The sequence below is a fragment of the Castor canadensis genome, chromosome 8 (genome assembly GCF_047511655.1).
Source record: "Castor canadensis chromosome 8, mCasCan1.hap1v2, whole genome shotgun sequence".
NCBI lineage: Eukaryota > Metazoa > Chordata > Mammalia > Rodentia > Castoridae > Castor > Castor canadensis.
The window spans coordinates 3,344,077-3,372,023 of record NC_133393.1 but is presented as its reverse complement, the minus strand read 5'-3'; the positions used below and the strand labels follow the sequence as shown (position 1 = coordinate 3,372,023).

At 37.5% G+C, this 27,947-nt stretch overlaps 1 protein-coding gene across 2 annotated transcripts in view; it reads right to left on the bottom strand.

The window, feature by feature from the left end:
• The window catches only part of Bmp5 (bone morphogenetic protein 5), a 102,534-nt gene extending 78,266 nt beyond the window's left edge, over nucleotides 1–24,268 (bottom strand). The window contains exon 1 of one of the 2 annotated variants that reach the window (XM_074081871.1): nucleotides 22,898–24,268. In XM_074081871.1, coding sequence (XP_073937972.1) covers nucleotides 22,898–23,384 — 487 coding nt within the window. In that variant the 5' untranslated portion in view covers nucleotides 23,385–24,268. The remainder of the gene's footprint in view (nucleotides 1–22,897) is intronic. The other variant, XM_020153248.2, reaches the window with a different exon arrangement.
• Between the last annotated feature and the right edge of the window lie 3,679 nt (nucleotides 24,269–27,947).

Sequence of the window (27,947 nt, the reverse complement as noted above, 5' to 3'; positions counted from 1 at the left end):
ATTGAGCCATACCTCCAACCCTTCAGGTTACTTTTCAGATACGGTCTCATTTTTTGCCTGGCACTGGCCTCAGCTCAACCTAGGACCATGAGCTTCCTACCCATGCCTCCTTTGCATACCTGAGATTAGAGCTGGGCTGCACCACACCCACTTTGTTGTGTGAGATAGGGTCTCCCTAACTTTTTGCCTAGGCTGGCCTCAAACTGCCATCCTAACCTCCTAAGTAGCTGGAATGACAGGCACGAGCCACCACACCTGATTCTGTGACAGATTTTAAGAAATGTGATTAATTACAAAGATATCTTGAATGTATGACTCTATAAGGAGTTGAAGGTTTTATGAAATTTTCAGTAAATTCTGAAAGAAATGGTATTAACTCAAATTTTCATGCCTTCCATTGCCCCACCAAATATACTTTTTAAATGTGTCCTGCCAAGCATTTTTTAGTAAAAAAATCAATTTTTTTGTTTATATGTCTATCTAACCTCACTCTAATGCAGTCACTCCAACTCAGAAACCATGCAATATAAAATCTTCCTTTGCAATATAGGTGCTTAAAAAAAAGAAAATGAAAATAAAGAAGGAAAGCAGGCAATAAAATAAAAACCTTGAGAACTTATATAAGGGAGAGAAAATAAATCTCAGTGGAAGCATTTTAATATTTTTGTAATAATATGAATATATACTATACACCATTTGGAGAAATCCTACAAAAATATAAAGCAAATAAAACATTTCCTTCCCAAGACTAAGCTAACAGTAATATTGACTCATTTCTTTTAGGCACTTTGTGATTCATTTTCAAAACATATGCACAAGTCATTGTATATCATGTAACAGTCATTTGACCAGATGTTTACTATTTTCTCCATTTTTATCTATTAAAGTTTAATGACTTTTATTTAATTTATATAAGCTCATTATACAGTTAGTAGGCAACATTTATATTTTATACTTATTCCAAATACTTTTTATTAAATTGGTTATTGGCATTATAATTATTTCCTTTTCCTGTGGTTGAGAACGTGCTCATTTGTGATCAAAAGCCACTGATTTTGTTTCCAAGATTTCTGTATTTCTATTGGCAACAGAGATGTTTTCCCCAGTTAGTACTTCTAAATGAGCATGGTTAATTAGTAATTAAAGACTGACTTCACCTTTAATAAATGATTATGTAAGGTAGCATTTCTTCTTTGACTATCCTAGTTCATTGATATATACTCCCATTATTTCCAAAGACTGCACTTCTACTACTCTACCATTTTAATTTGTTATAATCATTGGTAGAGTTTTGCAATCTACATTAAGATTTGGTAGGAAGTGTAGCAAATTTCCTGTTCTTCTAGTTATTAAGTAGTTTTTGTTTTAAACTGAATTTTATATGTTTTTGTCAAGATCCAAGAAAGATTCCATTCAGAACTTTAGTTAGATGGCTAGCAAACCTGTATATTACAGAAAGACAATACTTTACATCTCTTTTCTCATGAAGGAATTGAATTATATCTTTGAATCAGTTTACCATTTTATTTAAATAAAGTTTAGTACAGTCATGAAAGTCTTACATGTTCTTGTTGAGGAGTCCAATGAATCTTTTACACTATTAATTTGGGGGTTTTTGCTTTGCTTTTTTATTGTTGTGCTGGTGGGGTTACAGTGTAGCATTTACAAAGGTTCTTACAATGTATACTTGAACTCCCGCCTCCACTGCTCTCCCCCATCCCAGCCTCCTGATTCCTGGCAGTTTCAACAGGTCTCATTTCTGCATTTACAGGCATGGGGGCACACTGTTTGCACAATATTCACCTTCCTGCCTTTCCCCACACACCTTCCCCTTGAGTTGGGGCTGATATCTCCCCCCTCATCCCCTTTCTCCCACCAGAACCTGTTCCACCTTCCTGTTCTCTGATTTTGTAGAAGAAAAAAACATAAAAGATAGAAACATGACTTTTGCTAGCTTGAGGTAAAGACAGCTAGCTACACAAGGAGTTTCTCGTGTTGTTCCCATGCACTTGTGTATTACAGCTCCAGTTGACTGAGCTCTTCCAGTCCTCTTCACTCCTCCCGGTCCCTCTCCCATGGTGGCCCTGGCCAGTTTAAAGTATCTGCATTTATTCCTGTACAGGAGCATAGCAACCCTTGCCCCATCCCTCCCTTGCAGAGCCTTCCCTTAGTGTGACTCATGTCCTATAATATTATGCATTTGTTTTGGTCTATAATCCACAAATGAGGGAGAGCATGTAACTTTCAGCCTTCTGAGCCTGGCCAACTTCGCTTAAGATGATGTTGTCCAGACTTGCGAATAACAAAATTGCATTCCTGTTCATGGCTGAGTAAAATTCCATTGTGTATAGATACCACATTTTCTTAATCCATTCGTCAGTGGTGGGGCATCTTGACTGTTTCCATAACTTGGCTATTGTGAATATTGTAAACTGCATCACATTCCTTTGGGTTTATCTCTAGGAGTGGGAATGCTGGATCATGTGACAGATCTACGTTTAGTTTTTTAAGAGCCTCCATACTGTTTTCCATAATGGTTGTACTAGCTTACATTCCCATCAGCAGTGTACAAGGGTTCCTTTTTCCCTGCATCCTCACCAACATTTGGTGGTGGTGTTCTTGATGATAGCCATTCTAACAGGGGTGAGGTGGAATCATTGTTTTGATGTTACACCATTGTTTTGATATTTGTTATCACTTCTATTGCACTGGGATTAAATCGTTTTTATCTTAGACTGTAACTGGTTGTTGTTTAAATTTATTGTGTTTTATTTTAGCTTCATTTACTCATACCAACTCATTTTAGTAACTTTTCAAGAGATTTTTTGAGGCAAGCAATATTAAGAACTCTGAACAGCTGAGGCTTTAGCATTTTTCAGAATTTCCAGACTGATGTAAATTATTGGTGGACCCTACTTTGTTTCTGCTATTATAGTTTTCTTATTTTTTCTTTTTAAAATGTTATCAGACATACTTTCATAGTTTAAGAAGCAGCTGGTAATTTGTGATAGGAATTATATTTCATCTCTCTTGCTCTCAGTGTTCTATTACTATTAAGATCACTGGAATACCAAGGGTAGGAGGTCCAGGAAAGACAGATTCATTTTCTGTAGAAAACTTAGAAACAGTAATAAAAGCAACTATAAGTCATCCTGCTTTTTATTATCACCATGCCTCAGCAATTCTAAACAGTGTCAGTTGTAAAATACTCCTTCCAGGAAAAAAAAAATGTTGTTTTGATCCAAGTTCAAAAAAATTGCTGTTGTAAATGTTAGACTTGCAAGCTTCCAATTGGACATTTTTATTATTTATCCATTAATAAACATTGTATTTTGTGAAAGTGAACATGGAGAGCTGCTGGTTATACAACTGAACCCAACGCACACAGGGTGAGTTAAGAATTTAAGGACAGTTATATTTTTTCTTTGTAATCACTGTGCTGTCATTGTTCGTATCAAATCCAGAAGCAATGTAAGTAAGCTCAGACAATTCCAAGCAATACGAACTTCACAAGCTTTTATCAAATATAATACAATCTTATGAATTTTCTAGTGAGAAACAAAAACTCAATATTGTGTCTAATATACTTCAGCAAATGTCTATATTGGTCAATATTTTCCTATACTTCAAAAAATATATTACTGAATTTAAATGTTGTTCAATCTTATTTTAATTATTCACCCTAAAAGGACAAAGCCTCAAACTGCCCTTGAAAAATAATGTTTAGATTAAATTCTCAATAACTATCATTTTTTACATATTTCTGCATTTTGTTTTAATTTGTCAATGTGTAATTAGACACTAATTTATAAACCACTATTGTCAATACTGATATTTACACATTGTTCCTCTTTTTATTTTTATCACATGTTCCAGAAATTCACTAATCATTTGGTTGGTCTTCCTAATTAATATCCCTTAAGTGAATCAGTTCTTCAGTTTGTTTTCTGATTCAGTCCATTTTAGGTTTGTTTCTGTACTCCATCCTTTTATGATTTGATGTTCTATGTTGAATGAAATATTTCATTCACTAATCTACATTCATTCCTATATCTTTAAGTAAAGAAAATATAAAAGAATTAATCAGAACATCTAGTTCTGACAGTCTCCCTTATATTTTTGACAAATTTTCACACATGGCATTTCTAAATCTTATGCTTTAAACATTATATTTCCCCTTGATTTACTTAAAAGGCTTATTTTAAAATAGTTATTTATTATCTCCAAAACACATACCCAAAAGTGTAACTGGTAGAGGAGATTAAGGGAGGAGGAAAGGAAGGGAAGATAGTGAGTAAAAATGAAGTACATTGCATCTGAAGACTCACAGAAACACACTGAAAACTGTTAAACACAGGATGAACAGCATGAGAGAGTACAGTGGAAGGGAGGAGGGCACTAGGAAAGAGTGAAGGAGGACCAAGATGGTGGGAATATTATGCATTCATCTATGAAATGGAAAAATGAGACCTGAAACTGTTATAACAAGGGGGGAGGAGGATAACAGAGAATAATGAAGGCAGTGAATCTAAGATATATTGTAAGTGCTTTTGTAAATGTCATGATGTACCCCCAGTACAACTGTCATATGCTAATAAAAAATCAAATAAATAAAATGGCTATTTATATTGTATGAATAGTACTGCAAACATGACATAAAATGATTGCCTCATTTTGCTCTAACAAATAAAATCTGCTATTAGTTCTGTGGCTTCTGACAAATGTGGGGTCATGTGACCACCACCACAGTGGAAAGGCAGAATGGTTCCACATCCTTCCTGCCTGCTGCTCCTTGTGGTCCACCCCTTGCTCCACTTCACTCCCTGACCAGCACCTATCTGTTCCTCACCTCAAATCTCATATAGGTAGAATCATAGAACATATAGTATTTGGGGCTTGGTATTTTTTCTTAACGAGACATATTTTATATTTGCATGTGTTTTAGTTTGTTTCAGCAGTCTTCTATGGCTGAGAATTCTGTTGAATGGGTGTACCAGTGTTCAGACTTTCAGCCAGTGGAAGACATTTGTTTCCAGTTTGGGACAATTATGGATGCAGCTGCTATAAACATCCATATGTAGTTTTTTATATGAACCTTAAGGTTTCATTTCTCTATGGTAAATATCTATAAATGAGATTTCTGGATCACAATGGCAAGTGTATGTTTAAAATTATAAGGAACTTCCACTGGATGCTGGTGGCTCGAGGATAGTGGTTCAAATCCAGCCTGGACAAATAGTTTGGGAGACCCTATCTCAAAAAAAAAAAAAAAAAAAACCCACAAAAATAGGACTAGAGGAATGGCTCAAGGTGAAGGCCTAAGTTCAAGTCCCAGTACCTCAAAACAAAACAGAAGTGGCTATACTGCTTTTTGTCTTGCTAGTGATTTGCAGGATTTCCAGTTGTTCTGCCTCCTTGCCACAGTCAGTATTCTGAGATTTTTTTTCTTTTTTCTTTTTCCATTTTAGTCATTTTCAGGATGTATAGTTTATTTAGATTTTCCTAGTGATTGTGATGTTGATCATGTTTTATGGACTTATTTATCACCCAAAATCTTTATAATAGTTTAAATTTATGTGACACCTGATTAATGATATGCTTACCTGTTTCATGGAATCTCAAAAAACACGTTTTCTAAGTGCTTTGATGGCTGTCTACATATCAGTACAATCCTTGATATGTGTCAAATAATTTCAACTTCCTTATTTATGTTTTATAAGTACCCCATTACTTTTATTTAAGGGGTGTGTTTGCTCTATTAAGCAATTTTAATTGTATGGTCAGGTTTCTTGTTGTCATTTTGTGTCTACCAGTTTTCACTGATTTTTTAGCAATCTTGTCTGTGTGTTTTGACTTATTACTTCCCATACAAATATTTGGCAATGGTGGAGATTTTTCAAGTTTCATACAGTTCAAGGTAACAGTGACTTTTCTGCTTCCTAACATTCACTTTTCCTTGAATCCTAGACTTAGAATAAAACTGTGACCCCTCCTTTCTTCTGCTTGCTAATCTTGTTAAACCTGATTCTTTGATTCAGAATTTATCTAGGAATTTGATTATCACTTTATTTATTTAGCAGTTCACACAATTTCTTTTAGGAAATTAGATTTCTAATTGTTGCTTAAGTCTTTTTAGAAACTACACTAACATAGAATATTGAAATTGAAAAAGTTATCATGGGTGAGAGAAAAATTTTCAAACTGGAGCTGATAAGACGATCAATATACGTAATGAAAACTCATCTTTAGAACCATACTTAGCCGAAACGAAATGCAGCTACACCCTGGCCCTCTTCCAGGACCATCAGAAGTGACTGTCAACCTAAAGGTCAAGGTGCTGAAAGTAAATTGCAAATATCCTACATCAGGGTGACCATTTCAATAAGGGCTGCTGCCCAAAAGCAATTCCTAAAACCTCCCGGGGTTCTGTGAAAAAAACTTTGACTCAAAAAATCACGTTTGATACTGACTTACAGGCATGGAATTTATGCATATTGAGTTGTTACTTGATTCAAAATAAAATTTTTGTTCATTCTGTGTCCTCTTTCTCCGATCCCAGAATGCCACGGTTAGAAAGCACAAAGGATGAGTGCCAATTCATTATTCTGTGATCACACTGAGCTCAGCGTTTTACAGTGAAATTACAGAAGAGCATTTGAACATAAGGTTATTCAGACCATCCATTTGTTCACCTGACTTTAATTCTTCAACTCTGGCTGTTGAAAACTATAATTCTCTTTATTCTAATTTTTATCCCAGAAATAAAATCTAGTACACCTTTGAGTGATTATTTCTAAAAATAGAATATGGATGATACATCTTCCAAATGCTTAAATATCTGGAATTGTTATCACATGACTATTATTCACAAATAAAAATGTTGGATATAAAGTAAGAAATCAAAACATAAAAAGGGAAAATTAGTAAATAATCATTAAATAACCAGTTGCAGGAAGTTATTAAATAACCAGTTCTAAGCATAAGCACATGAAACAATAAAAATAAAAAAGGTTTAAAATATCAGCAAGGGCTGGTGGAGGCTCAAGTGGAAAAGCGCCTGTTTAGCAAGCATGAGGCCCTGAGTCCAAACCCCAGGGCTACCAAAAAAATCCAGTCAAAATTTCAAGGACTGAAGGTGTGACTCAAGTGGTAGAGTGTCTGCTTTCAATCCCACCAAAAATAAAAAAATAAATATAATTGAATACTTTTGCCGGACACTAGTGGCACATCCCTCCTACTCAGGAGGCAGAGACCAGGAAGATCAAGGTTCGATGCCAGTTGGCTCAAACAGTTAGCAAGACCCTATCTCAAAAAAAAAAAAAACTTCACACAAAGGGTATATGCAAGTAACTTCCCAAAGAGAAAATATAAATGACCAGTAAATATCAGAAGAAACACCATTTTTAAATGGTAATTTTAGATTACCATATCAAAAAGACTAAAGATAACAAGTGCTGCAGAGAACTCAGAGAAAGGGGAGCTCCTGCACAGTGTTCTGAGAAATGTAATTAGTGTGGCAGTCCCTTAAAATTGTAACACTTGTAATTACCAGATGACCCAAAATTGTCACTACTGAGTGTATGTCTGAAGAAAATGAAGCCAGTGTGTCGAAGAGACATTTGCACTCCCATAGTCACAAGAGGCAGGAAGTGGGAACAACCTAAATACCCATCAACTGCTGAGCAGATAAAGAAAATACAGACATACACACAATGAAATACTACTCAGCCATGAAGGAGAATGAGGGCGCTGAGGGTGCGGCTCCGTTGGGTGATGGAACACTTGCCTAGCATACACAAAGCCCTGGTTCAATCTTGAGCACTGAAAAAAAAAAAATCTGCCGTTTCAAACCACATGGATGGAACTGGAGATCGTTACGTTGAATGAAATAAGCCAGAAAAAACAAGGCGAGTGCCACAAAACCTTGCCCATGTCGGGAATCTGAGATGCTTATCTGATAGAGGTCGGGAGTGGAATGGTGCTTGCCAGAGGCTGGGGAAGGACGGAGGGCTGAAGAGTATTAGGTTGTAGTGAAAAAGAGGTAGGAAGTTCTAGTGATCTGCTGCACAGAAGGGACACTGCAGATGATAATAACTCATTGGACATTTCAAAAAGCTAGAAGAAAGGATTTGAAAGTTTTCACCGTAAAGAAACGATGAATGTTTGAGATTGATGTGCTTACGCGATTTAAACATTAATCACATGCTGCCCCACTCAGTTACAGTCAACTTAATTTTAAAAATACGGCCCAGGAAGAGAAGATAAGCAAGTGAGAAAATCCATGGACTGAAAAGAAACGATAAAGGACAATCTTTCAACGGTATGAAAACGGCATGTTTTTCAGCATGGAAGGAAATGCGCAGAACTGTCAATACTACTTACCTCCAGACAACGCAACTGTACCTTCCTCTTGCTTATTTTTAATTTTGGATATAATATGTCCACGTTATCAACACATTTGGTGATCAGCATGTTCTGGGCGAATATTTCAAAGTGGCTTTTATAACATGGCATTTCCACAGGAGGAGTCTCCCAGAGTGAATTCCCTGTAACGCGAGGCATGAGGTGCTCCTAGTGCATGGACTCTGTGCGTGGCAACTCGGTCCTGCCAGAGGACACCCTCCTGGCAGGTATTCCAACCTTATTGCCATAACATACAAGAGGAAGTCTAGAATTAGGGAAAGCTTGGGACTGAGACCCCTCCCTGACACACCTTAAGAGCACCCTTGCAATTGTAGCAAATTAGAAAGAATGGAAACTTCCTCCCTCCTGGTTGGGGCACCTGAAAATTAACATAGGTGTCCTCCTAGCTCCTCCTCCTGGCTCTAAGGTCATTGCAGCCAGGTAAGGACAGTGCCTTTGCCTGGCTCGGGAACCCCACATGCCTGCCCCACTCATTCATTATTGGGTGGGAATCACCGGGTTCGCCTCTTCCCATAGATTACATAGGTTTTAAAACACGGTCTCTTGGACGGCAGACTCCACCTGGACCCCCCATGCTCCCCTTGGTATTTCCCTTCCCTAACTTTTAATAAACTCCCTTTACACCCACATGTCCTGCCATGGATTCTTCCACGTGGGACAAAGAACTTGGAAGTCTTCCGGTCAGAGCACCAGTGCGGTAAACACACTGAGGAGTTCTGGATGGAAAATATGAAAGTGTATATAATTTAATTAGTGTTTCCCCACAGAGTTCAAATTTATTTGACTCCAAAATGTCAGATAATGCCTCTTGAAAGGACAAACGCTTTCAGTGAAATATACTTTAGGGAACGCAGATGTTAAGTTCCGATTAGAAAGGGAAAATGGCCAAAGTGACTTCGACTCTTGAATAATTACAGTGAAGCAGATGCTTTGGTTTTCATGTCAACGGAATTAGTCTAATTAAAATCAAATGACATGCTTGACCTATCCAGAGCCGTAATTTTTTCATCTGCCTTACTAAGTGTGCCTCACATGGAATAATTAGAGATCAGATGTATATTTTTTTAATTTTTATTTTATTCATATGTGCATACAAGGCTTGGGTCATTTCTCCTCCCTTCCTCCCCTGCCCCCTCCCTTACCACCCACTCCGCCCCCTTCCTCTCCCCCCATCCCCTCAATACCCAGCAGAAACTATTTTGCCCTTATTTCTAATTTTGTTGAAGAGAGAGTATCAGCAATAATAGGAAAGAACAAGGGTTTTTGCTGGTTGAGATAAGGATAGCTATACAGGAGTTGACTCGCATTGATTTCCTGTGCGTGTGTGTTACCGTCTAAATTAATTCTTCTTGAACTAACCTTGTCTCTAGTTCCTGGTCAGATCAGATATTGACATTGCTTTCCACTGCTTCTCCATGACAGTTCTGCTGTGAGTACTTTGGGGGAGGAACAAACAGCTAGGTAATGGGGTGAAAAGAGAGATAAAGAAAACTGAATTTTTGAGCCAACAGCAGGTAACATCCTAAATGCTCATTCTTTTCTTGGCTAAATCTTCAAAGCACAGATTAGTCCCCAGGTCCCTGGGAATTTAGCATTTAGCTAAAAGCTGATGAGTTAACAATGACATCTGCTTTTTACAATCCCCTCTTCTTTGTATTGTTGTGTTGTTGCCTAGGCTCGGTAATGAGAGCTGACGGTAGCATTGAGTTGTCCTTATGTATGTTAGCATTTTGTTTCCAGAAATAGTTTCTTTAGGGAAAAACTAAATGCCCCAATTCCTTAGCCTTCAGGGCTTTGGGTTTGTTTTTTGGTGGGGAGGGTGGGGGTTGTTTGGTTGGTTGGTTGGTTTTTTGGTTTTTAGTTTGCTAAGCAGGTTCTCCACTCCGCTAGCCCTTTTTTTTTGGTGTTGGGTTTTTCCAGATAGGCTCTCGTGAACTATTACCCTGGACTGACTTTGAACCACGATCCTCCTGCTCTCTGCCTCCCAAGTAGCTAGGATTACAGGCGTGAGCCTCCAGCGCCCAGCTCAGTTAGCCTTCAGTTTGTAGGACACACGAGGAGCAGGAACAACATATTTAGCTTCTGTGTGACAAAGGGACAATGAGGAAGCTGCGTGGATGAAACCCCTTTATCTTGTGTGATCAGGGCAGAACCTGCTGCAAATAGAGAGACGCGTGTGGAGTGCTGGACGTTATAGAGAACCCACGGGACGCTTTGATGACAGCCGGCAGGAGGAAGCTGAGGCTGTGTGGCCAGCTCACAGGTTGTATCATGGACTCACCGGCTCCGAGAGCTGAGACAAAGCGCTCACACTTAGCCACAGCACAAACCCACCCGTGCAGCCTTCTGTACTGTCCATCAGGCTGGAAACAAACTCACTGTTCCTTTACTCCAATCTGCAACCACTGCTTTTGGAGCTTGTTCCAACTTCTCAACTTTGATATTCTGCCTCTTTCCTGTTTTGCAAATGTCACTCGTCTTCACGCCCAGTTTTTCTTTCAAAGGTTGCAGCTTCTCTCCAGTTGCTCATCAGTGAAGTTGCACAGCAAACAGATCAGTCCCCAGGTGCCTGCAAGGTGCTTCTTTCTCTCTGCCTGTGCTTACTTCCTTCAGGACACACACACACAGTTCTGTGTTTTTATGGCATATATTTTATGGCACTGAATGTCCATTGTGAATAAAGTGAAAATATTCTAAATCCAATACACAATGTATTGGGGAAAATAAATTGAACTTTACAAAGAATTAAAACAATGTCCCAACAACAGAAAGCAACATGGCCCGCAGTGAATAGTTTGAACTTGAATCTAGTGTGTCCTGTTGCAATTGCAGAACTTTGGACAGGTGTCTTTAACCCAACAGGTCCTCACGTCCCTCATCTTTTAAACGGAGTCACTTTGTGACAATTAGAAAAGTTAGCACTTGGAAATATATTTCTGTGTTCTCTTACACTTCACAAGCAACAAATATGGATATGCTATCCATGGAAGGCAGGTAATAGCTGATGGAGCAGAAATCGTCACAAGTCGTCCATTTTCCACTTTCATTGCTTCACTCTGGTGATCTGCTGTTTGTTGATGGGAACTGACAGGTGACCGTAAGTCTGTAGTGGTGTCCTAGTGGACTCACACCCATAACTCGCTTCAAGTTTCATTTCACACTCACAGAAAAAGGGCTAGGAAGGAATAAAGCAGTCGTGGAACATTGCTCAATTTGACACAACAATTAACTTTTAGTTATTGGCCCCATATTCTGAGTAGATTCTGGAGATGCATCAAAGAGGTCCTGACATCAACTCTAAGAAACCTCTGCTACTTTCCAAGTTATAAAATGTCTCTGCATTGACTCTTATTGTAAGATGAAACCATGTCACTTTCGGTGTTTACAGTAACAAAGTGAGCAGTGGATACATTCTTGTTCGCCATAGAAATCAGGTGACAAGCTTTGTCAAATACAATTGAGTAGGTAAGGTAGACCAGGGATCAAGACTTAGACAGATCAGACAACTCACTTTAGAACAGCTAAATACCCTTTCCCCTAATTCCTGAGTGCAGCACAAATAAACAGTGAATATTTGAACCCTCTTATGCTCTGGGATGCAGTTACCAGCGTAAGGTAGCCTTCCTTTTAGATATGTCAAACATCACAGCGGGGGCTCCATGCAAGTGATTTCCTATGGCTACACGATGGAGCCCTCAGTGGCAGTGCAGCCTGCTTCTATCTTTTCTCCTTGTTTTTAGGACTTAAAGGTTCCATTTAAGGTAAAAACCAGACTTTTAAAAACTTTCTTTTGAAGGATTGAAGTTTGGAAAATATTTTCTCTATACACAGAAGATCAATTCAACCTGGTTATTTAAATAATGAAGAAGATATTATTTTATATGCTTGTTAGTTTAGTTTTACTTGATGCTAGATCTTTGGTGTGATTTGTTTTAAGTATGCAGCATTGAGCAAAAAAGAAAAAATTAATCCTGGCACAAAGTTCTTGGCAGTAAAACATGCCCCGTCTCTTGTACCGTGGCTGGTCCAACTTCTGTTTGTCAAGTGACTAAATGAATGGATCTTTCAGAACTCCAGTTTCCATATTTGTGTGTCGTGGAATCACATCTACTTCCTTGAGTGTTATATATAGCGGTAATCTAGATGAAACGACATACTGTACATAAAGATACTTCGAAACACATAAATTTAGAAAGTATAAACCAGTGTTATTATTATGGTTAAAAGTTGTATTTTTAACTTTTTCAAAAGTGGGTTACCAAGCTAGAGCATAATGGTAAGGAGCATAAAATCTGTAGGTAGACATCGCAGCTTCAGTAATTCATCCGCCATTTACTAACTGGGTGACTTCTGTAAGCCATTGACCTGCTCATAAAGCTCAATTTTCACACTTACAAAACAAGAAGAGAAATTGTTCGCCTGTAGAATTGAGGTATGGATTGCCTGAAATAATGCATGTAAACACTTAGTCCAGTTTCTGGTGCAGAAATTATGTTTATTGTTATTATTGTTGTTCTAATTCTACTTTGTTACAGCTCTATGATATTGTGTGCTTTAAATGCACTACACATATAAAAATAGTAAATGACTTGTTTACTTCTGAAAAACAAAACCCTTCCTCAATGTTGCATTGAGAATTATTCTTGGCTTGGCAGTGTGGAAAAGGGAACCCTTGAATATGTTGCTAAATGAAGCTGGAATCCATGTTTTAAGATCTTTATGCATCGCAATGAAAAAGCTAGCAAAGAGGCCAGGCGTGGAGGCATACATCTATAATCCTAGCTCCTCGGGAGGTGGAGACAGGAGGACTGCAATTTGAGGGCAACCTGAGCAAACATTAGTGCAAGGTCCTATCTCAAAAGCAAGGACTGGGGGCATGGCTCAAGTTGCAGAGTGCCTTCCTAATGTGTGAGGCCCTGAATTCAAATCTCCAGTATCACAAAATTAATACATAAAATGAAATGAAGCTAGAAATGGCCATCTTACTGAGTTTTCTAACATTTTATCTAATAATGAAAAGTCAGTATGTCTATACTTTCCAACTTAGTAGATTATGAAATATCAAAAATCAATGTAAATTGTATGGTAGAAGGTGTCCATGATTCACAGAAGGCATTTTGTGTGGCTTTTGGGATCAAACACATAAATTTTCATCCTGCTTTAAATATTATAACAGTTATTATGACAACTCATGACAACAAACCAAAAGACCTGGCTGTCATCTGATTTTAAAAAAAAATCAATCCAAGGAAACAACCTGGAAAAATCACAATAGTAAAGGTTGAATGGAGACAAATAGCAATAACTATACAAGCAGTAATGAGAATTCTACAAGTTAGAAATGATGAATTGAAACCTGATTTAAGTTACAGACAATACTAAAAACTCCAAGAGTAAGTGATTATTTGAGCACAGTGACTTTCCTTCCTAGAATTCAGTTTATTCACCTAGATTTTCATCATGACTCATTTACAAAAATTAAAACTCAAAAAGTGAGTTGACCTTTAAAAATAAAGATTAAAACTGTCCAAAATGTTTTCCTTCTTTCAAAGGGTCTTTTAGAGAATATGTGTGTCTTTTTGGCCAAATATCTTGTCATCGTATATTATTATTATTAGGCTTGCAATCAGTTTCCCCTTTTCCACGATAATACCTGCAACTGAAGTAAAACCATGGGAAGGTCCCAGGAATTTGACCAGAGGTTGTATGAAAAGTGTCCATCAGCCATCACCTTGGGGACTCAAAGGGACATGCCATGGCCAGTCTCATGAAAGATTGTCATGAACTGACCTTTCCAGGAGACCCAAGTGGAGAAGCAGAGCCCATCGCTGACCTGTAGACCTTCGGTGAAATTTAAAGGCTCATTTCTCTTGGATAGAAGAAAAGTTATGTGCGTCATTCAAATTTTGAGTGAGACATTTACTTGCCAAAGCCTCATGGGGTGAAGGTGGGTGAATCTCCACCAACATTAGGGACCCCATAGAATGTGTTCTGGCAGAAGTAGCTGTGGCAGCATGAGGGGACATTCACTGTGTCCCCATCTCATGGAAGCTGACAGGCCTGTGAGGCTCCCTCATTACAAACTAACTGCAATTCTTTGTTACAATTTCCCTTTCAAATAAAAACAGAGTAAAGGGAAATGGTTTGCTCAAACATGCTGCTGTCAAATTCCCACCTGGTGTCCCACATCACCTGCCTCCTAAGCCCTCACACTTGAACCCTGTTGAGATAGTTAAGGAGAATGAAATGCTCACTCCTCACTCAGAGCCAAGAAGGCATCTACAAATTGTTAGCACCAAACCCTCTTAGTTGGTGACTTTCACTTCAGCCCTGCCTCTACCTGGATTGTCTGTAATGGAGCCTACATAATTTTCAAGTTGAACTCTCTCCGCATCTTCTTTTAATAATTACAGAAAAAAAATAATAATTGAAGAAATGAAACAATCACCCTTAGCAGTGTTGAAGGAGACTACAGACTCCACTGGAAAGGGACTGTTCGTGTCCATGGGTCTCTGTGATTACGGGGCAGGGAGATAAATGGGTCTGACCTCAAGGTGTAGGGGTTGCTTATTTATGAGAATTAAATAGCTGCCATACCCACTCCTCCACTGAATTCTGCCTCTCTGACTCACAAAAACTCTGCCTGGGGAGAGTGAAGGTAGCACACAAGAAAGACAATAATCCCAATTTACTTTATCCTCACGTTAGCTCAGCTTGCAACATTAACTGTGGAATGTGAGAGCTACGTGTGAGGCTTTTATACAATTCCACTCAGTATTCAAAACCTTTAACGCATAGTCACGAATCACTTCAGGATGAACAGTGGAGGGGTGAGAATAAATAATCCTAAAGCTTTAAAAATATATGGTGTTATTCATATGGATTATGCATATTTGTGTACACCCTCGTGCTTTCCTTACTGAATTTGTTGATTGGGAATTACAGTCTCTGATTTTTATTGTGACCTGATTTTATATTTTATATAAATATATATATACACATATATATCAGATATATATACATATATGTCAGATATACAAATATATACATATATATCATATATATATACATACATATGTATCAGTTGTTCTGGAACTCGTATTGACCAAACACCCAATTACTCACATACCCATATGTGCCCAACACCTGCAAACTGAGCGTCAAGATGCAGAGTTCTCATTTTGCACTCTGCCATCTGCACCAAGGGGCTGACTTTCAGGAGCTGTACCATGGGCTCTGTGGCCTTCTGCCTAGGATCAACAAATGGAAAACATGGCCGAAAAGCATGGTCTAGGTATTCCTTCCCTGGTCTCCCTTCCTTGCTAAGTATCTAGGGATTGGTTAATGACGTCCAACAAAGCCACGGTTCCTGTCAGAGCACCTTCCCCAGACATCTCTTCAGTGAGTTCTCTGGTAACTGCTTCTGCCCCTTGCTCAGGAATAGTGAAAGCCCCAACCCAAGGCAGTGCACTCAGCCTTGCATTTTACTGATCAATTCTACTTACAACGACAGAAACACTATAACATTGGTTAAACTCTCCCCAAGTGATTCAGTCCATCAGTGATTCTTTAGGAACCCTGATAAACCACCACGGGTAAAAAAAGAATGAATAGGATATAGTTCCTGTTGTCACCACGTGCCAGCAAAGCTACAGGGCCATGTCAGCTATGCAGCTGCAAAGAGTCCTGGGCTTAGCAGAGCCTTACACTTGGTCTAATATGCTGCTGTTATCATCTTGGAATGGCTTATAATTTTTAAACAAGGGGCTCATATTTTTCCAGATTGTGCAGCCACTCCTGCAAGTACACTACAGATATTGGGTACAACACAATTCTAATAAGAGTAACAGATATTTACTGAGGTCTAACTGTGTTTCAAATGCTGCTCCTAAGATTACATGAATATTAACCCATTAATGCCTCTGACACCTAATGAGAAAGGTGCTGTTATCAGCTAACTATACTTTTCAAATAAGGAATCAGAAGCATAGAGTTTACAGAACTTGCTCAAGATCACGTGGAGAGTAGGTACAGAACACGGGATTCCAATCCAGGCATTCTGGCTTCCTCTGTGCCATCTACTTCTACAATGAAAACACAGAAAAGAAAGGCAACTGGGTAGTGACAAGCCTCACAGACTGAAGATTCTGGGAAGGACTGTGTTTCCTAGACAGAAAGGTTAACCACCAAGTCACGAAGGGGAAAAAAATCAGAGCACAAAGAATAGTACTGAACTTTTCATATCATGATACCATAAAATAGCTGAAGGATTTCAGAAATATAAAAATCAAATCTTTTCTCTTTGTGACATGTCCTGTTGTGCTAAATGAAATCTAAATGAGATTCACATCTGTTGATTTTGACTTTTTTAAGCTATTTTTTATTCCTAGCATCTCCAGGAAACCTATTTAACAATAACAATACAAATGGTTAACATTTTCTGCTAGAGACAAATTAAACACAATATTTAAGAGATAATTAGGTTCATTTGTTTCTAAAATGCATAGTTATTTCTTGTGATGCAAGTACCAACACTGTAGCTTATGAAAAGAAAAATGAAAACTTATCAAAGGTGTTGTCTTAGAAATTATAAAGCTGCAGGTTCCTTCTTTAATTTCTACATAAAACTATTCAAAATTATACACAGCTTTGGTGTCTAAGTATTGCATAATGTTTATTTAATTTGCTGCATTCTGAGCTGAAAATAATGTACTCTCTAGACATAATAGAATTTCTTTTTTGCGGTCTTTTTCTTCTCCCAAAGTACTACAGATCTCTCTTATTAATCTACAAATGACATTTTCCCTCTTATACATTCTATACTTTAATGGATTTGTTTCTATCTTTCTAGATTACAATCTGTCCACCACTGTTGGACAAAACTCATCCCAACTAGGGATTACTATTTTGTGATGTGGATTCTTTTAAACAGTTCTGAAAAAAGCAGGTGACTACTCCCACCATTATTTTTATCTTACTGTCAAACTTTTTGAGTTGAATCTTAAACATCCCAATCCGATGTCAAAATGAAAACAAATCCCTTTTCCCCTCCAAATAAATGAGCTGGTTGCCAGTGGTGACTAGTGTATTTGAAAGGATGTCTTAGCCAAGGGTATTATTTTAAGAGATGAGCAAATGGGGAAACCCCACAGCCCAGCCCATAAAATATGAACTGAAGGTGCAAAGAAGCACTCATAAATATTACTTAGAACAAGGGATTCATTGTTTCCCCCCAGCCTTTCAGTGGCTCCTCTGATCTCAGCCCCTCTCTGTGCGTGCATCAGGGAAGTCTCTTCCTCTAGCCTGTGGTTTTTTAAAGCTGAGCTGTTATATTATTTATGGCTGTAAATGTGAGTAGCCGGTCTGTATGCTTCTTGTGCACACACACCGAGACACTCACACCCCCTTTTCCCCATTTCGGTATTTTCGTGTTGGAGGATGAAAGGTTTTTCCCCTGGAGCTGGTGTGGTGGGGATGTTGAATTAGCTGCTGTGTCACTATGAGGTGGGCTGAGGAGTTCCCAACACACCCTCCCACCTGCACAGCTCCGACCAGCCTTTAATGGCTCAGTTCATTCACTTTCTTTCAACTACTTTTTAAAAACTGTTGCATTTCTTTCTCTGCCTCATTGTTGGATGCCTCCAGCTCTCGCTCTTGATCCTGTTGTCATCTCTTCTGAACTTCAGAAAAGAAATAATAATTTCTTCACAGAAGTGGCATGAATGCTAAATACAAACAAAAGATGTTTATAAACTAGATGGGAAGCGAATGCTTAGTGTTATTGTTTCTCAGTGGTGTATTATTTCACTTCCCTTTCCTTTACACTTCTACCTTTAAAATGTTCATTATTTTATAAAAGAGAAAAAGTAAAAAAAAAATTAATTTCTGTCAATGGGAGCCTCAAGTAGAGATGAGTAGGCAAAGAACTGAATGACAGCAAAACAAGGGATGGCAAGGGTGGTGAGTTCCTGATGCCCCAGGAGATTTTTCTCCCAGAGAATGGGAGACTGCAATTGGCAAGTCATAACCTTTTTCTTCTCAACTATAGAGAAAGCAGGAGACTGTACCTCAATTCTCAAACTGGAACTAATCGATTTTCAACTAATCCAAGCCTCTAGCTATGAAGAAACTAGGACCAAAGGCAGACTCCAGGAAGGGTGGGGGTGGTAAAGAGAGGGTGCCAAAATGCCTGGGGCTCAAGAGACCACAGAACTACAGAGGAATGGGCAAAAAAAAATGTTAGGGGAGGTGGGTCAGGGGTAAAAGAGAGAAGAGAAAGTATAGTAAATAGAAAGATGAAAGGAAGGAGCTGGAGAAGGCTGCTGAGGCAGCCCCAAGTCCTTCTAGCTTTGAGTTCATACCTTTTTAGTTCCAACTGTAACCTGTTATTAAACTTTTGCAACTGGCTATTTATGTGGCCATTAAAATTTTCAAAAAAAAGTTTTAATTAAGTTATGATTATAACATCCTGTAGGAACCATACCAGTCACTTGACAATCAAATCCAGTTAAGGAGAACAGCAATCTCGGTAGTGTTTATGGACGCAAGTGGTCATCCAGGAAGAGTGACTGAGGTCTTCAGCAAAGTCTTTCTCTTCAAAATTGAAAACTTTTAAAAGAATGGTTGTCTTGCCCATTAGCAGTTGCTATTCCAGGCATAATTCCTGAGATGAATGTCTACTAAAATGTTTTCAGATGATCTTTTCTCTCACCCCACCCCCTTCAAACCCATCCTGCATGTGTTCATGGATGCTTATCTTACACAAGTGTTAATAGCCCGGTTGGAGAGACTACCAAGATAGGCATCTTTTGGTTGATCTGGATACAAATTCCTCTCACTGGGCACTTGAGTTGGCCAAAACCAGCAAGAAATATCAATGATATCTTTCAAGTCAACTGAGGACCTAATCATTATTTTTTTTCTCCCAGTATCAGGAGAGTTTAATGATTTGGAAGAGTTTGTTTTAGTGTTATTTAAAATACTATTACCTTTCATTTTCATAAACATACTGGATGTGTTGTTATAAACCATGAAAAAATTTAAGCATTGAATTGATATACTTTTACCTTGAAAATTAATAAATATTCTTGAAGGAGATCTCGGGAGGATTAGACTCCAAACCAACACATCAGTGAGTCAAAACCATTAAGAAACCAAAGTTCAACTTTTTTTCAGAAAAATACAAGTAGGCAATGAATAACATAAAAGAAAATTTTTTTTATAATTTCCTCTAAAACATCTTCAATATTATGTCATATTAGCTATACTATACTACATGTTTATCTTTACCTAAACAGAAATTGAAAGGACATAATCTAATGATTCTTTACATTTGCATGAGTATTTAATACCTAAACTAACTCAACACTTTTGGAAATGAGACATTAACAAAGAAAGGAAGAATCGCAAAGATATTTTTGTTACCAGCAAAATAAATTGGTATTGCTTAATGAAAAAGTCCACTGTCCTCAAGAGCTTTAAGGAAAAAACAGAGAATTCAACCTGGAAAAGTTTCCTACTCTAAGACTGATAAAATTTGGCCTGAGAAAAACGAATACAAGAGAGTGGAAGGTTTCGGTTCACACAATCGATCCACCATTTATATTTGCTCCTTCAAAGGAACAATTTCAAGAGAAAATTGATGCCTTGGTTTTACGTTTAGATGTTTGCATGCCTTAAGACAATTTGTTTTTACTTTATTTTATCATTTGGTAAATTATAATCTATTTTTCACTTGTGAACACAAAACTAATCTCACTTGAAATTAAAAAGTAGATATTTTGCTGAATATTAAGACTCTGGCTTAAGTTTAATTGTTCTTGCTTTGAAAAACTTATGCTGGAAAAAAATGTGTTTCTAAATGACAAGATAAATGCAGAAAGTCCATTCTTTGACTAGAAAGTAACAAATACCAGTGTATTTTAAAAGGATGCTGTAACCCTTTCCCCATTACTCAAGTTACTATGTGAAATGTCGACGGACTCTTCACATACTTATATACCCAGGTGACATCCTCAGAGCAAATCCCTCACCACTGCTAATTTGGCTCATTGGAATTCAGTCCTCACAACATACATGTCTTTTAAGATACTAAAAACCAAAATCCTCCTGAGTCATATAAGAACATGAAACATGCTGTAGGTAAGATCTGGTGGTGAGTATTGCAGTTATCAGCACTGAAATTTTTAGTGCACATCAAAAAGATATCACGCTTTTACCTTTTCTAAGGTCCTGGTTCAGTGGGAAAGATATACAGAAGTTAAATCTTTTCACTAAGTAGTGATGGGTTGTAAAGTTTGCTATGTTAGAAGGCATGTTTTCAGGGCAACAAAATTGTGGTTCAATTTTCTCAGGCTATAGAAGAAACTCACCTACTATCAGAATCGGTTTCTCAGTCATTTCATGTGAGACATTTGGGATTTTTAAATAAACATGAAATGATAAGGTTTGTTATCAAGGATAAATCACCACTCAGCAGTTCAAGCTTGATAAAAATAAAGTTTTGTAAAGTTTATGTCCAATATTATCTCTCTAGAATAAAATGAATAATTGTGTTTCTTGGTATAAGTAATAAATTTTTAAATAGCCATATAATTATAATATGAACAATACAATCTACATTTTGTTGATTTAAAGGTTTTAGGTATTGCTTAATGATAAAAAAGGATTCTAGAAGTTACAGTTTATTTTTGACTTTCTCATTCAATGTAGATTTATAAAAAGTAATGGCACACAAACTCAAAATCTGTACTTAATTCTTTTCTAAAATAATAGTACAGTCCTCTTGTAAATGATCAAAATATTCAATTTCAATAAAATGATTAGGACAAGTTTATGACTGAGGTATTGCTTTTTTAAAGTATGTAACACATTCTCTTCTGTCACACTTTAAATGACCTGAACTGATATTTTCAGTAATTTATTTTTTGAATATATAAATTATGCTAAATTAAAATTTTCTATTAAACTATTGAAACCAATTTAAATTCTTGAATAATAATTTAGAAATGCTACAAACTAAAATGTACCAGGAGCCACATTTTCATGCCCCTTAGGAAGAAGCAATCAAATTAATTTGGAATTAAGTTATATTTACAAGTCCCTCATGTAACCTGTTAATTGTATGTAGAAAAACAGCCTCCAGAACCCCTGATAAATGCAACAACTTACTAAAACTTAATTTTGAGAGCTTTGTCTCCAGTGACATAAAACATTTGACTTATTAAGCAGAGAATATTAAGCAGCATATGTTAAAAAGCATCTATGTGTCACTAAGACTTGAGGCTATCTGACTTTTCAAAGAATATTTCCTTTGAGATATCAGATGAGGAAGTGTTTAATTAAGTGTATAACAAAACATGTCAATTTTAAGTCAAAGCAGAATGCACTTTTCCTTACAGGGTAAAGCTCTTAATTACCTCCTGTTGATTAAATTTGTTGGTAAAAATTTTAATCTTCAAAAATAATGTGTTCAATGTTATTTTCTTCTGAAAATCTAAAGATAATAGATTCACCTTCAGTTTGTGCTAAAACACTTAAAGCAAACAGCAACATTTGTAAAGTCATTTTAAGTTCCTAAACATAGTATTATTGTATGGGGAATATTGGACACTGATTTGCCTTTGGATAATGTCAATATTTACAAATGATCATGAAGCACCTTTACTGAGTAAATTACTACTATGCTGTAACTACTTGCAGAAATTCTCAAATACTTTATTTCAAGTGAAAGGAAATTTTTATGTAGGTAAAGACCACCAAAGCAGGAATTTTACCTTTCTCTTGTCTGTGGGAAAATAACAAGTAGGTTTGACATATTTTAATCACACAGTTAAGAAATATGAGATTGAAACTTCTCTTCTAAAATAGCTTTCATGAACTTTCAGAAACTCAGACTTCATTTTTCAGTAGTAGTATTTCATGGTGTTATTTGATCTTAGTAAGTTTCATATCAACATTTTTTTCAGCAGTGGATTCCCCTAGGTGAGAATTTTTAAATGGGCTATGACTATACATGGTCTAAATTGCTAACAAAACTGTTTCAGGATGTTACTTTTACTTTCCATATAAAAGTGCTCACTGCTATTTTTTCCTTTTTTGCCCAAAGCATAGTATCCTCATAAATTTCCCTTTTTTAGATTATTGCCTCTTTACTCATACATTTAAGGAAGGCTGAAATTTTAACAAGATCTGAAAAGAACCAAAGCTACCCAAAGCATGACTATGTAATTTTAGCTTTTCATATTAAATATATATGTGACTTTATATATTAGATAAATTGTGTGTGTGTGTGTGTGACTTTGTTGCTCAAAGGAAAATCTTACATTAGTGAAAGAAAGAAAACAGAAGCTAGGGAGGAGAATTATACAAAATGACTTTCTATAAACATGACCACCTACCAAGCAGCTACTTCACCATTAGGAAAACTACCACTCTGTAACAACACAGATTAACAAATAAATCAACAACCTACCTAAGTTGACAAAACTCATGACCATATCAGCATCATTCAGAAAGTTGGTGTCATGGAGGGTGGCTAGAGGAGGACTCTGGGTGCTCAGAGGAGGCGTTCGAGCTAAGTGGATGTGCCGGGGATACCCATTGGGAGAGGCTGGGTACCCTTTTCTTGCCCCTCTGGCCTCTCCTGCCAGGGATGTCCTCACCGAGTACTCAGGCCCTTCTGAGTTTTCTTCACTGGCCATGGCATTGTACAGGTCCAGCATGAAGAGAGGCGCAGAAGACGCTTGTTTTCCAGGTGCAAAAGGTCTTGGTCTGTGAGGCAAGCCCAAGATAGAGAGAATTTCCCTCTGTATTTCCCGTCTTTCATGGCTCCGGAGTCTTCTATAAATAAAACTGGAGTGCACATGGTTGTCTCCCAAGGCTCCTTTTGCATAGCCCACTAGAGCCCAGCCGCTCCAGAGGACCACAATGCCCCGAAGTAAAAATACAGTCAGAGGCATGTTTGTCCAAAAGCAAAAGTTGATATTTTTAATCCTTCTTCTCCACTTTTGAAAAAAAAAATCTAACTTCTTAGGAGGTACACTCTCGCAGTAGCTGTGCAAACAAATTTACCTATTCTTCATGGCTCTGGACACGACATCCTCACTGATTTTCCTGTCCTATTTTAAATATTTTGAAATGTGTCAATAGTGGTTACTTCTAAAGAAGTTGAAACTCAGATTTCCAATTATCCACAGCTGTTAAGAGTTTTTGCTGCATTGATGTAGCAAAAGATGACCAGTACTATTTGATCAGATAGCCTAGGCATTCCGACATGAATTTAAGATAATCAGGCCTTTGGTATTTGAATTAACGAAAGCTGATCTTCTCATAAACTGTAGTTCCCAAGTTATCTTCATTTGCTCAGAGTTCTTCTCAACCTTGGAGCTCTTTCCAAGACAAATCTTGATTTCTGAATCACAGGTCTATGCTGATTTGCACCTTGGTGTTGGAATATATACTTGTCCGGCAGCGTGGTGATAACTTTAACATCTTTTATATCGTCTTAGTGTAAAGTAAGACTCAAGGTTGTACTATTCAAGTAAATGTGTTTCCCTGAATTGACTTGAAACCCTTCCTCTCAGTCCATTCAATCCCTTTCTCCTCCTTACTGCTAATTCCACCTCCAGCAGGCACAAATATACCAGCCCTCTTCAAGAGAGATCTAAAGAGAATGTAAGCACAACCCTGCTGGGAAAGAAGAGGCTTCTCATTGTAATTTGAAACTGGCAAAGCAAAAAGAACTTAACCCTTTTGCTACCAGAAAAGCCTCCATTTTCACAATTTCATAACCTCACATCCAGCATACAACAGTGATGTATGGAGCACACAAGTGCTGGGGGAATAAAAGCCAGTTTTCAAGTAGCACACTGAGCATTTTGCTATCCGCATTATAGATAGGACACTTAGATCTCTCTCTCTCTCTCTCTCTCTCTCTCTCTCTCTCTCTCTCTCTCTCTCTGTCTCTCTCTCTTCCCCTCTCCCTTTAATGGCACATGTTTAATATACTCTGTGTTATGTCTCAGGTTGTAGCTAAGTTAACAAGATATGTCTCAGTTCTATATTTGAAATTATGTTTAGCTTTTTTAAGTCACTAAAATTTACTTCTTAAAAATAAAAGGACAAGTTGAAAATTAGGGTTAATTTGTTGTTTCTTAAAGACAGCCAGCCAGATCTTTTTGAAATAAAAAGTAGAGAATTCATCACTAGTATATTTATTCTAGCTCCCCAAATAGTAGTTATAATATTTCAGTAATGATGATCAAAACACCCAGCTTTAAGTGTCTTTACATATCAAAATTTTTAAGCACTAACATTTATTCCTATTTATCTTATTAAATCAGGGCAGTTGAAATACAAAAATATCCTGAGCTCATGATTCTTAAAGGTTGTTTCAGTTGAAATGTAGACAGAATTACAAATTAGATATTTCCCACAAATCGTGCTCAAAACTTGGATTTGTTTTAGCCCATGCAAATAGCTACAGGTTGGGCTGGGGTCCAAACAGTCTTCATGACTCCATGCACACTGAAATTTGAGTCTGTAAAATTTGATGGGGACAGTACACACCTTTCTAAAATGCCACACTTAATCTGAGGAAATGAGTGAAGTATGTGTTTATCCTCAATGTTTAATGCCTTTAAAATTTGGAAGCCTACAATGTTTTTGTGCTGCTATAATTTGCCTCACAAGCACTCGCTCACTCACCCTTGGGGCTCACAGTACTTTCATTGTCTGGGACAGCACTCTGATAGCAATGTAAATGTATAGAGCAAATCCTAGAACTGCTAAGAAACTTTAATGTTTTTCCTTTACCTTAAGGCGCCTGGTTCCTTGTTTAATTTGTTTTTGCATATTTCCTCTGAGTGTATAAAGCAAAGTCGTATTTCCCACAAGTCTTCAGCTTATTGGTGAGTGCAAGGCATTGAAAGGCATAATCTCACTGTACACATCGTTTTTCTTCACAGACTGAAAACACTGAAATGTGGCGGTGCTGTTTAACACGCGCCTTGCTGAAAACTTTCTCTGTGAAGAGCCACGCGGGATGTCACAGTAGTTGCCCCAAATGCTGGCATACGTGGAGTCCCTCCATAAAAACAGATATCATAAAGAATAACAACAGAGCAGATGTCAAGTGAAGAAGCACCACATCCATAAGAAACACCTAACCTAGTAGAATTACTGAAATTATTTATGCCATATCCAAGTCAAAGTAAAAGTTTTTGGTCATCAGTGGAGTCTAATCAATTACTTTGAAACCAGAAGCTTCTACTGTACATTTATAAAGTATATTCCACATTAAGCAGGCCACAATTTTCCTCTATATTTTAAAATAAATTATTAATGTTATGAATTTGTTTCATGTCTCTGGAGCATGGCACAGAGTTACAAAGTAAAAACTGGCCACACTGGCAGAAGAAACAATACTTACCTTTCCTGTGTACCGAGATTTTTCCCAAGATACATGGGAAAAATAAGCAGCCGAGTAGCTGTCCTGAGTCTCAAAAGTTCATTTTCCTTAAGCATAATTTATAATACCAGTCAGTGCAATTGTAATTTAATTGCTGATCCGAGCATATAGTTTTCCTTTATATTGGAAATCAGTTGCTAGTATGCTTGGTCAGATTTTAGGATTTCCCACACACACACTTCCTTTCAGACTCAGACTAGATTTGGCAAGTGTTCACTTTTCAAAAAGATCAACACGTGCAAAGTGCGGAGGAAAATAGAGAAGATAAACCTTCCAGGAATAAAGGGGAAAATACTAGCCACAAAATGAAATGTCAGACTCTCTTTCAATTAAAAGGAAACGCATTTTACCACATCATTTGAAGTCCCAGGTACATTTGTATCTAAGTATGTGAGCAATTTGAAAGATAAAGTGTTTTGCAACTGCAAAGTGTACATATCCCAAATTTCAAAGCATGCGTTTTAAAACTACGTAGGAGAGTGATCACACTGGATAAACACTTGCAGGAAAGAAGAGGTAAGGACAGGAGAAAGACGGGGTCATCACAAGACTCTTTCCTAAAGACAAGTGCACTTCAAGAGGAGGAGTCTAGTGTAAAGTTCACCTTTCACAAGGTGGCATTTGCCTGGGTGTGTACTAACTTAAGCACCTGGGCACACACTAGTGGAAGTGACTTTCTGAGAGGAGCAGACACTGGAACCTAAGAAGTGTTTCTTCGCTGTCACCCTTCCTGTTCAGGTCCCTCCTTTGCTCATTAAAATGGGACACATTTAGTCTATCATATACCAACCAACCATTTCTATTTTTCCCTGCTTTTCAACACCAGCTCACTTAACAGAACAATCGAATCATCTGTAAATCTATTTATTCTACAAGTTTCTTCCTATTTCACTTGCTTTTTTAGTTGTGTTGTTTTCGCCTTGAAACAAAATCTCTTAAAAGAAGGCATGCCTACCTTGAACGATAGATATCCAATGTACACCTGGCGTCTGCAATCCTAAATTATCTCTCAACTTTGGAGAATAATTCAAAGTCATCTGAATATGACCATAATATTCTTGAGCAGGCACTAACTTAAATTGCCTTGGAGGGTAAGGTGACCAGACCTAAGGCTGCTAAGATTGGACAAGCTGGTGGCAGTGAGAGAATTCCGGGAAGGTATCCCCCCCAGGATTTGGTGAGTGCATGGACAAGCAGCATCTGTGGCATTAAATCGCCTTTGTTCACTCTCTTTTTGAGCCTAAAACATAGCATATGTGTAAACAAAGATGGTGTGGAGAGCAGTGGTGCAAAGATAAGCAAGCAGTGGTACACCACCACCGTCTGACCTGGATTCGCTTGCAGTGAGTAACTGAAAGGGGCCATGAGCAGTCATGCTTTTTGTTTATCTGATTATCAGCTGTTAAGGAAAACTTGGAAATGAATAATAGGAACAGTCGCCAAAAACTTTTGGAATATTTGGTATTATTTTAATGGATGGTGAATTAGTGAGTAGTTTCAAGTGAACAAAGGATTTTTCAATGTGATTTGCAATTATCATGGGTTTATAAGATTATTTTATTTCATGACAGTAGGTAACTTCTAGGGATAGTAAAGCAATATTCAGTCACTAACGATCAGATGCCATTATTGAAACACCAGTCTCATGATTGTATCAGACAAACAAATGCCAATTGTCTCACTCCAAAACATTTTGTCAGTTTATTTGGCCAAATATTTTATCCACCATCTATATTAACTTTTGTTTTGTGATAGAAGCTAGAATGCAAGCTAAATGACAATAGGGCTTGTTCACCAGTATGAAACAAAACACACAAGCAGCTAAATCTTCTCTGAGCAACCGATTTTTCTCTCTATAAGCACAGCTGTAAGGTTTCCTAAAGATCGTAACTGAGGCAGTGCTGTAGCTAGGCTCACCTACATACTAAAGGTTCCTTTCATTCAAAAAACAAACCAAAAATTTGCTCATCACCTCCTAAGCCATAGTTTTGAATCTAGGTACAGTAAGGCTATCAGTGGCCAGTTACTGATGACACATAAGGGAAAGGATTGA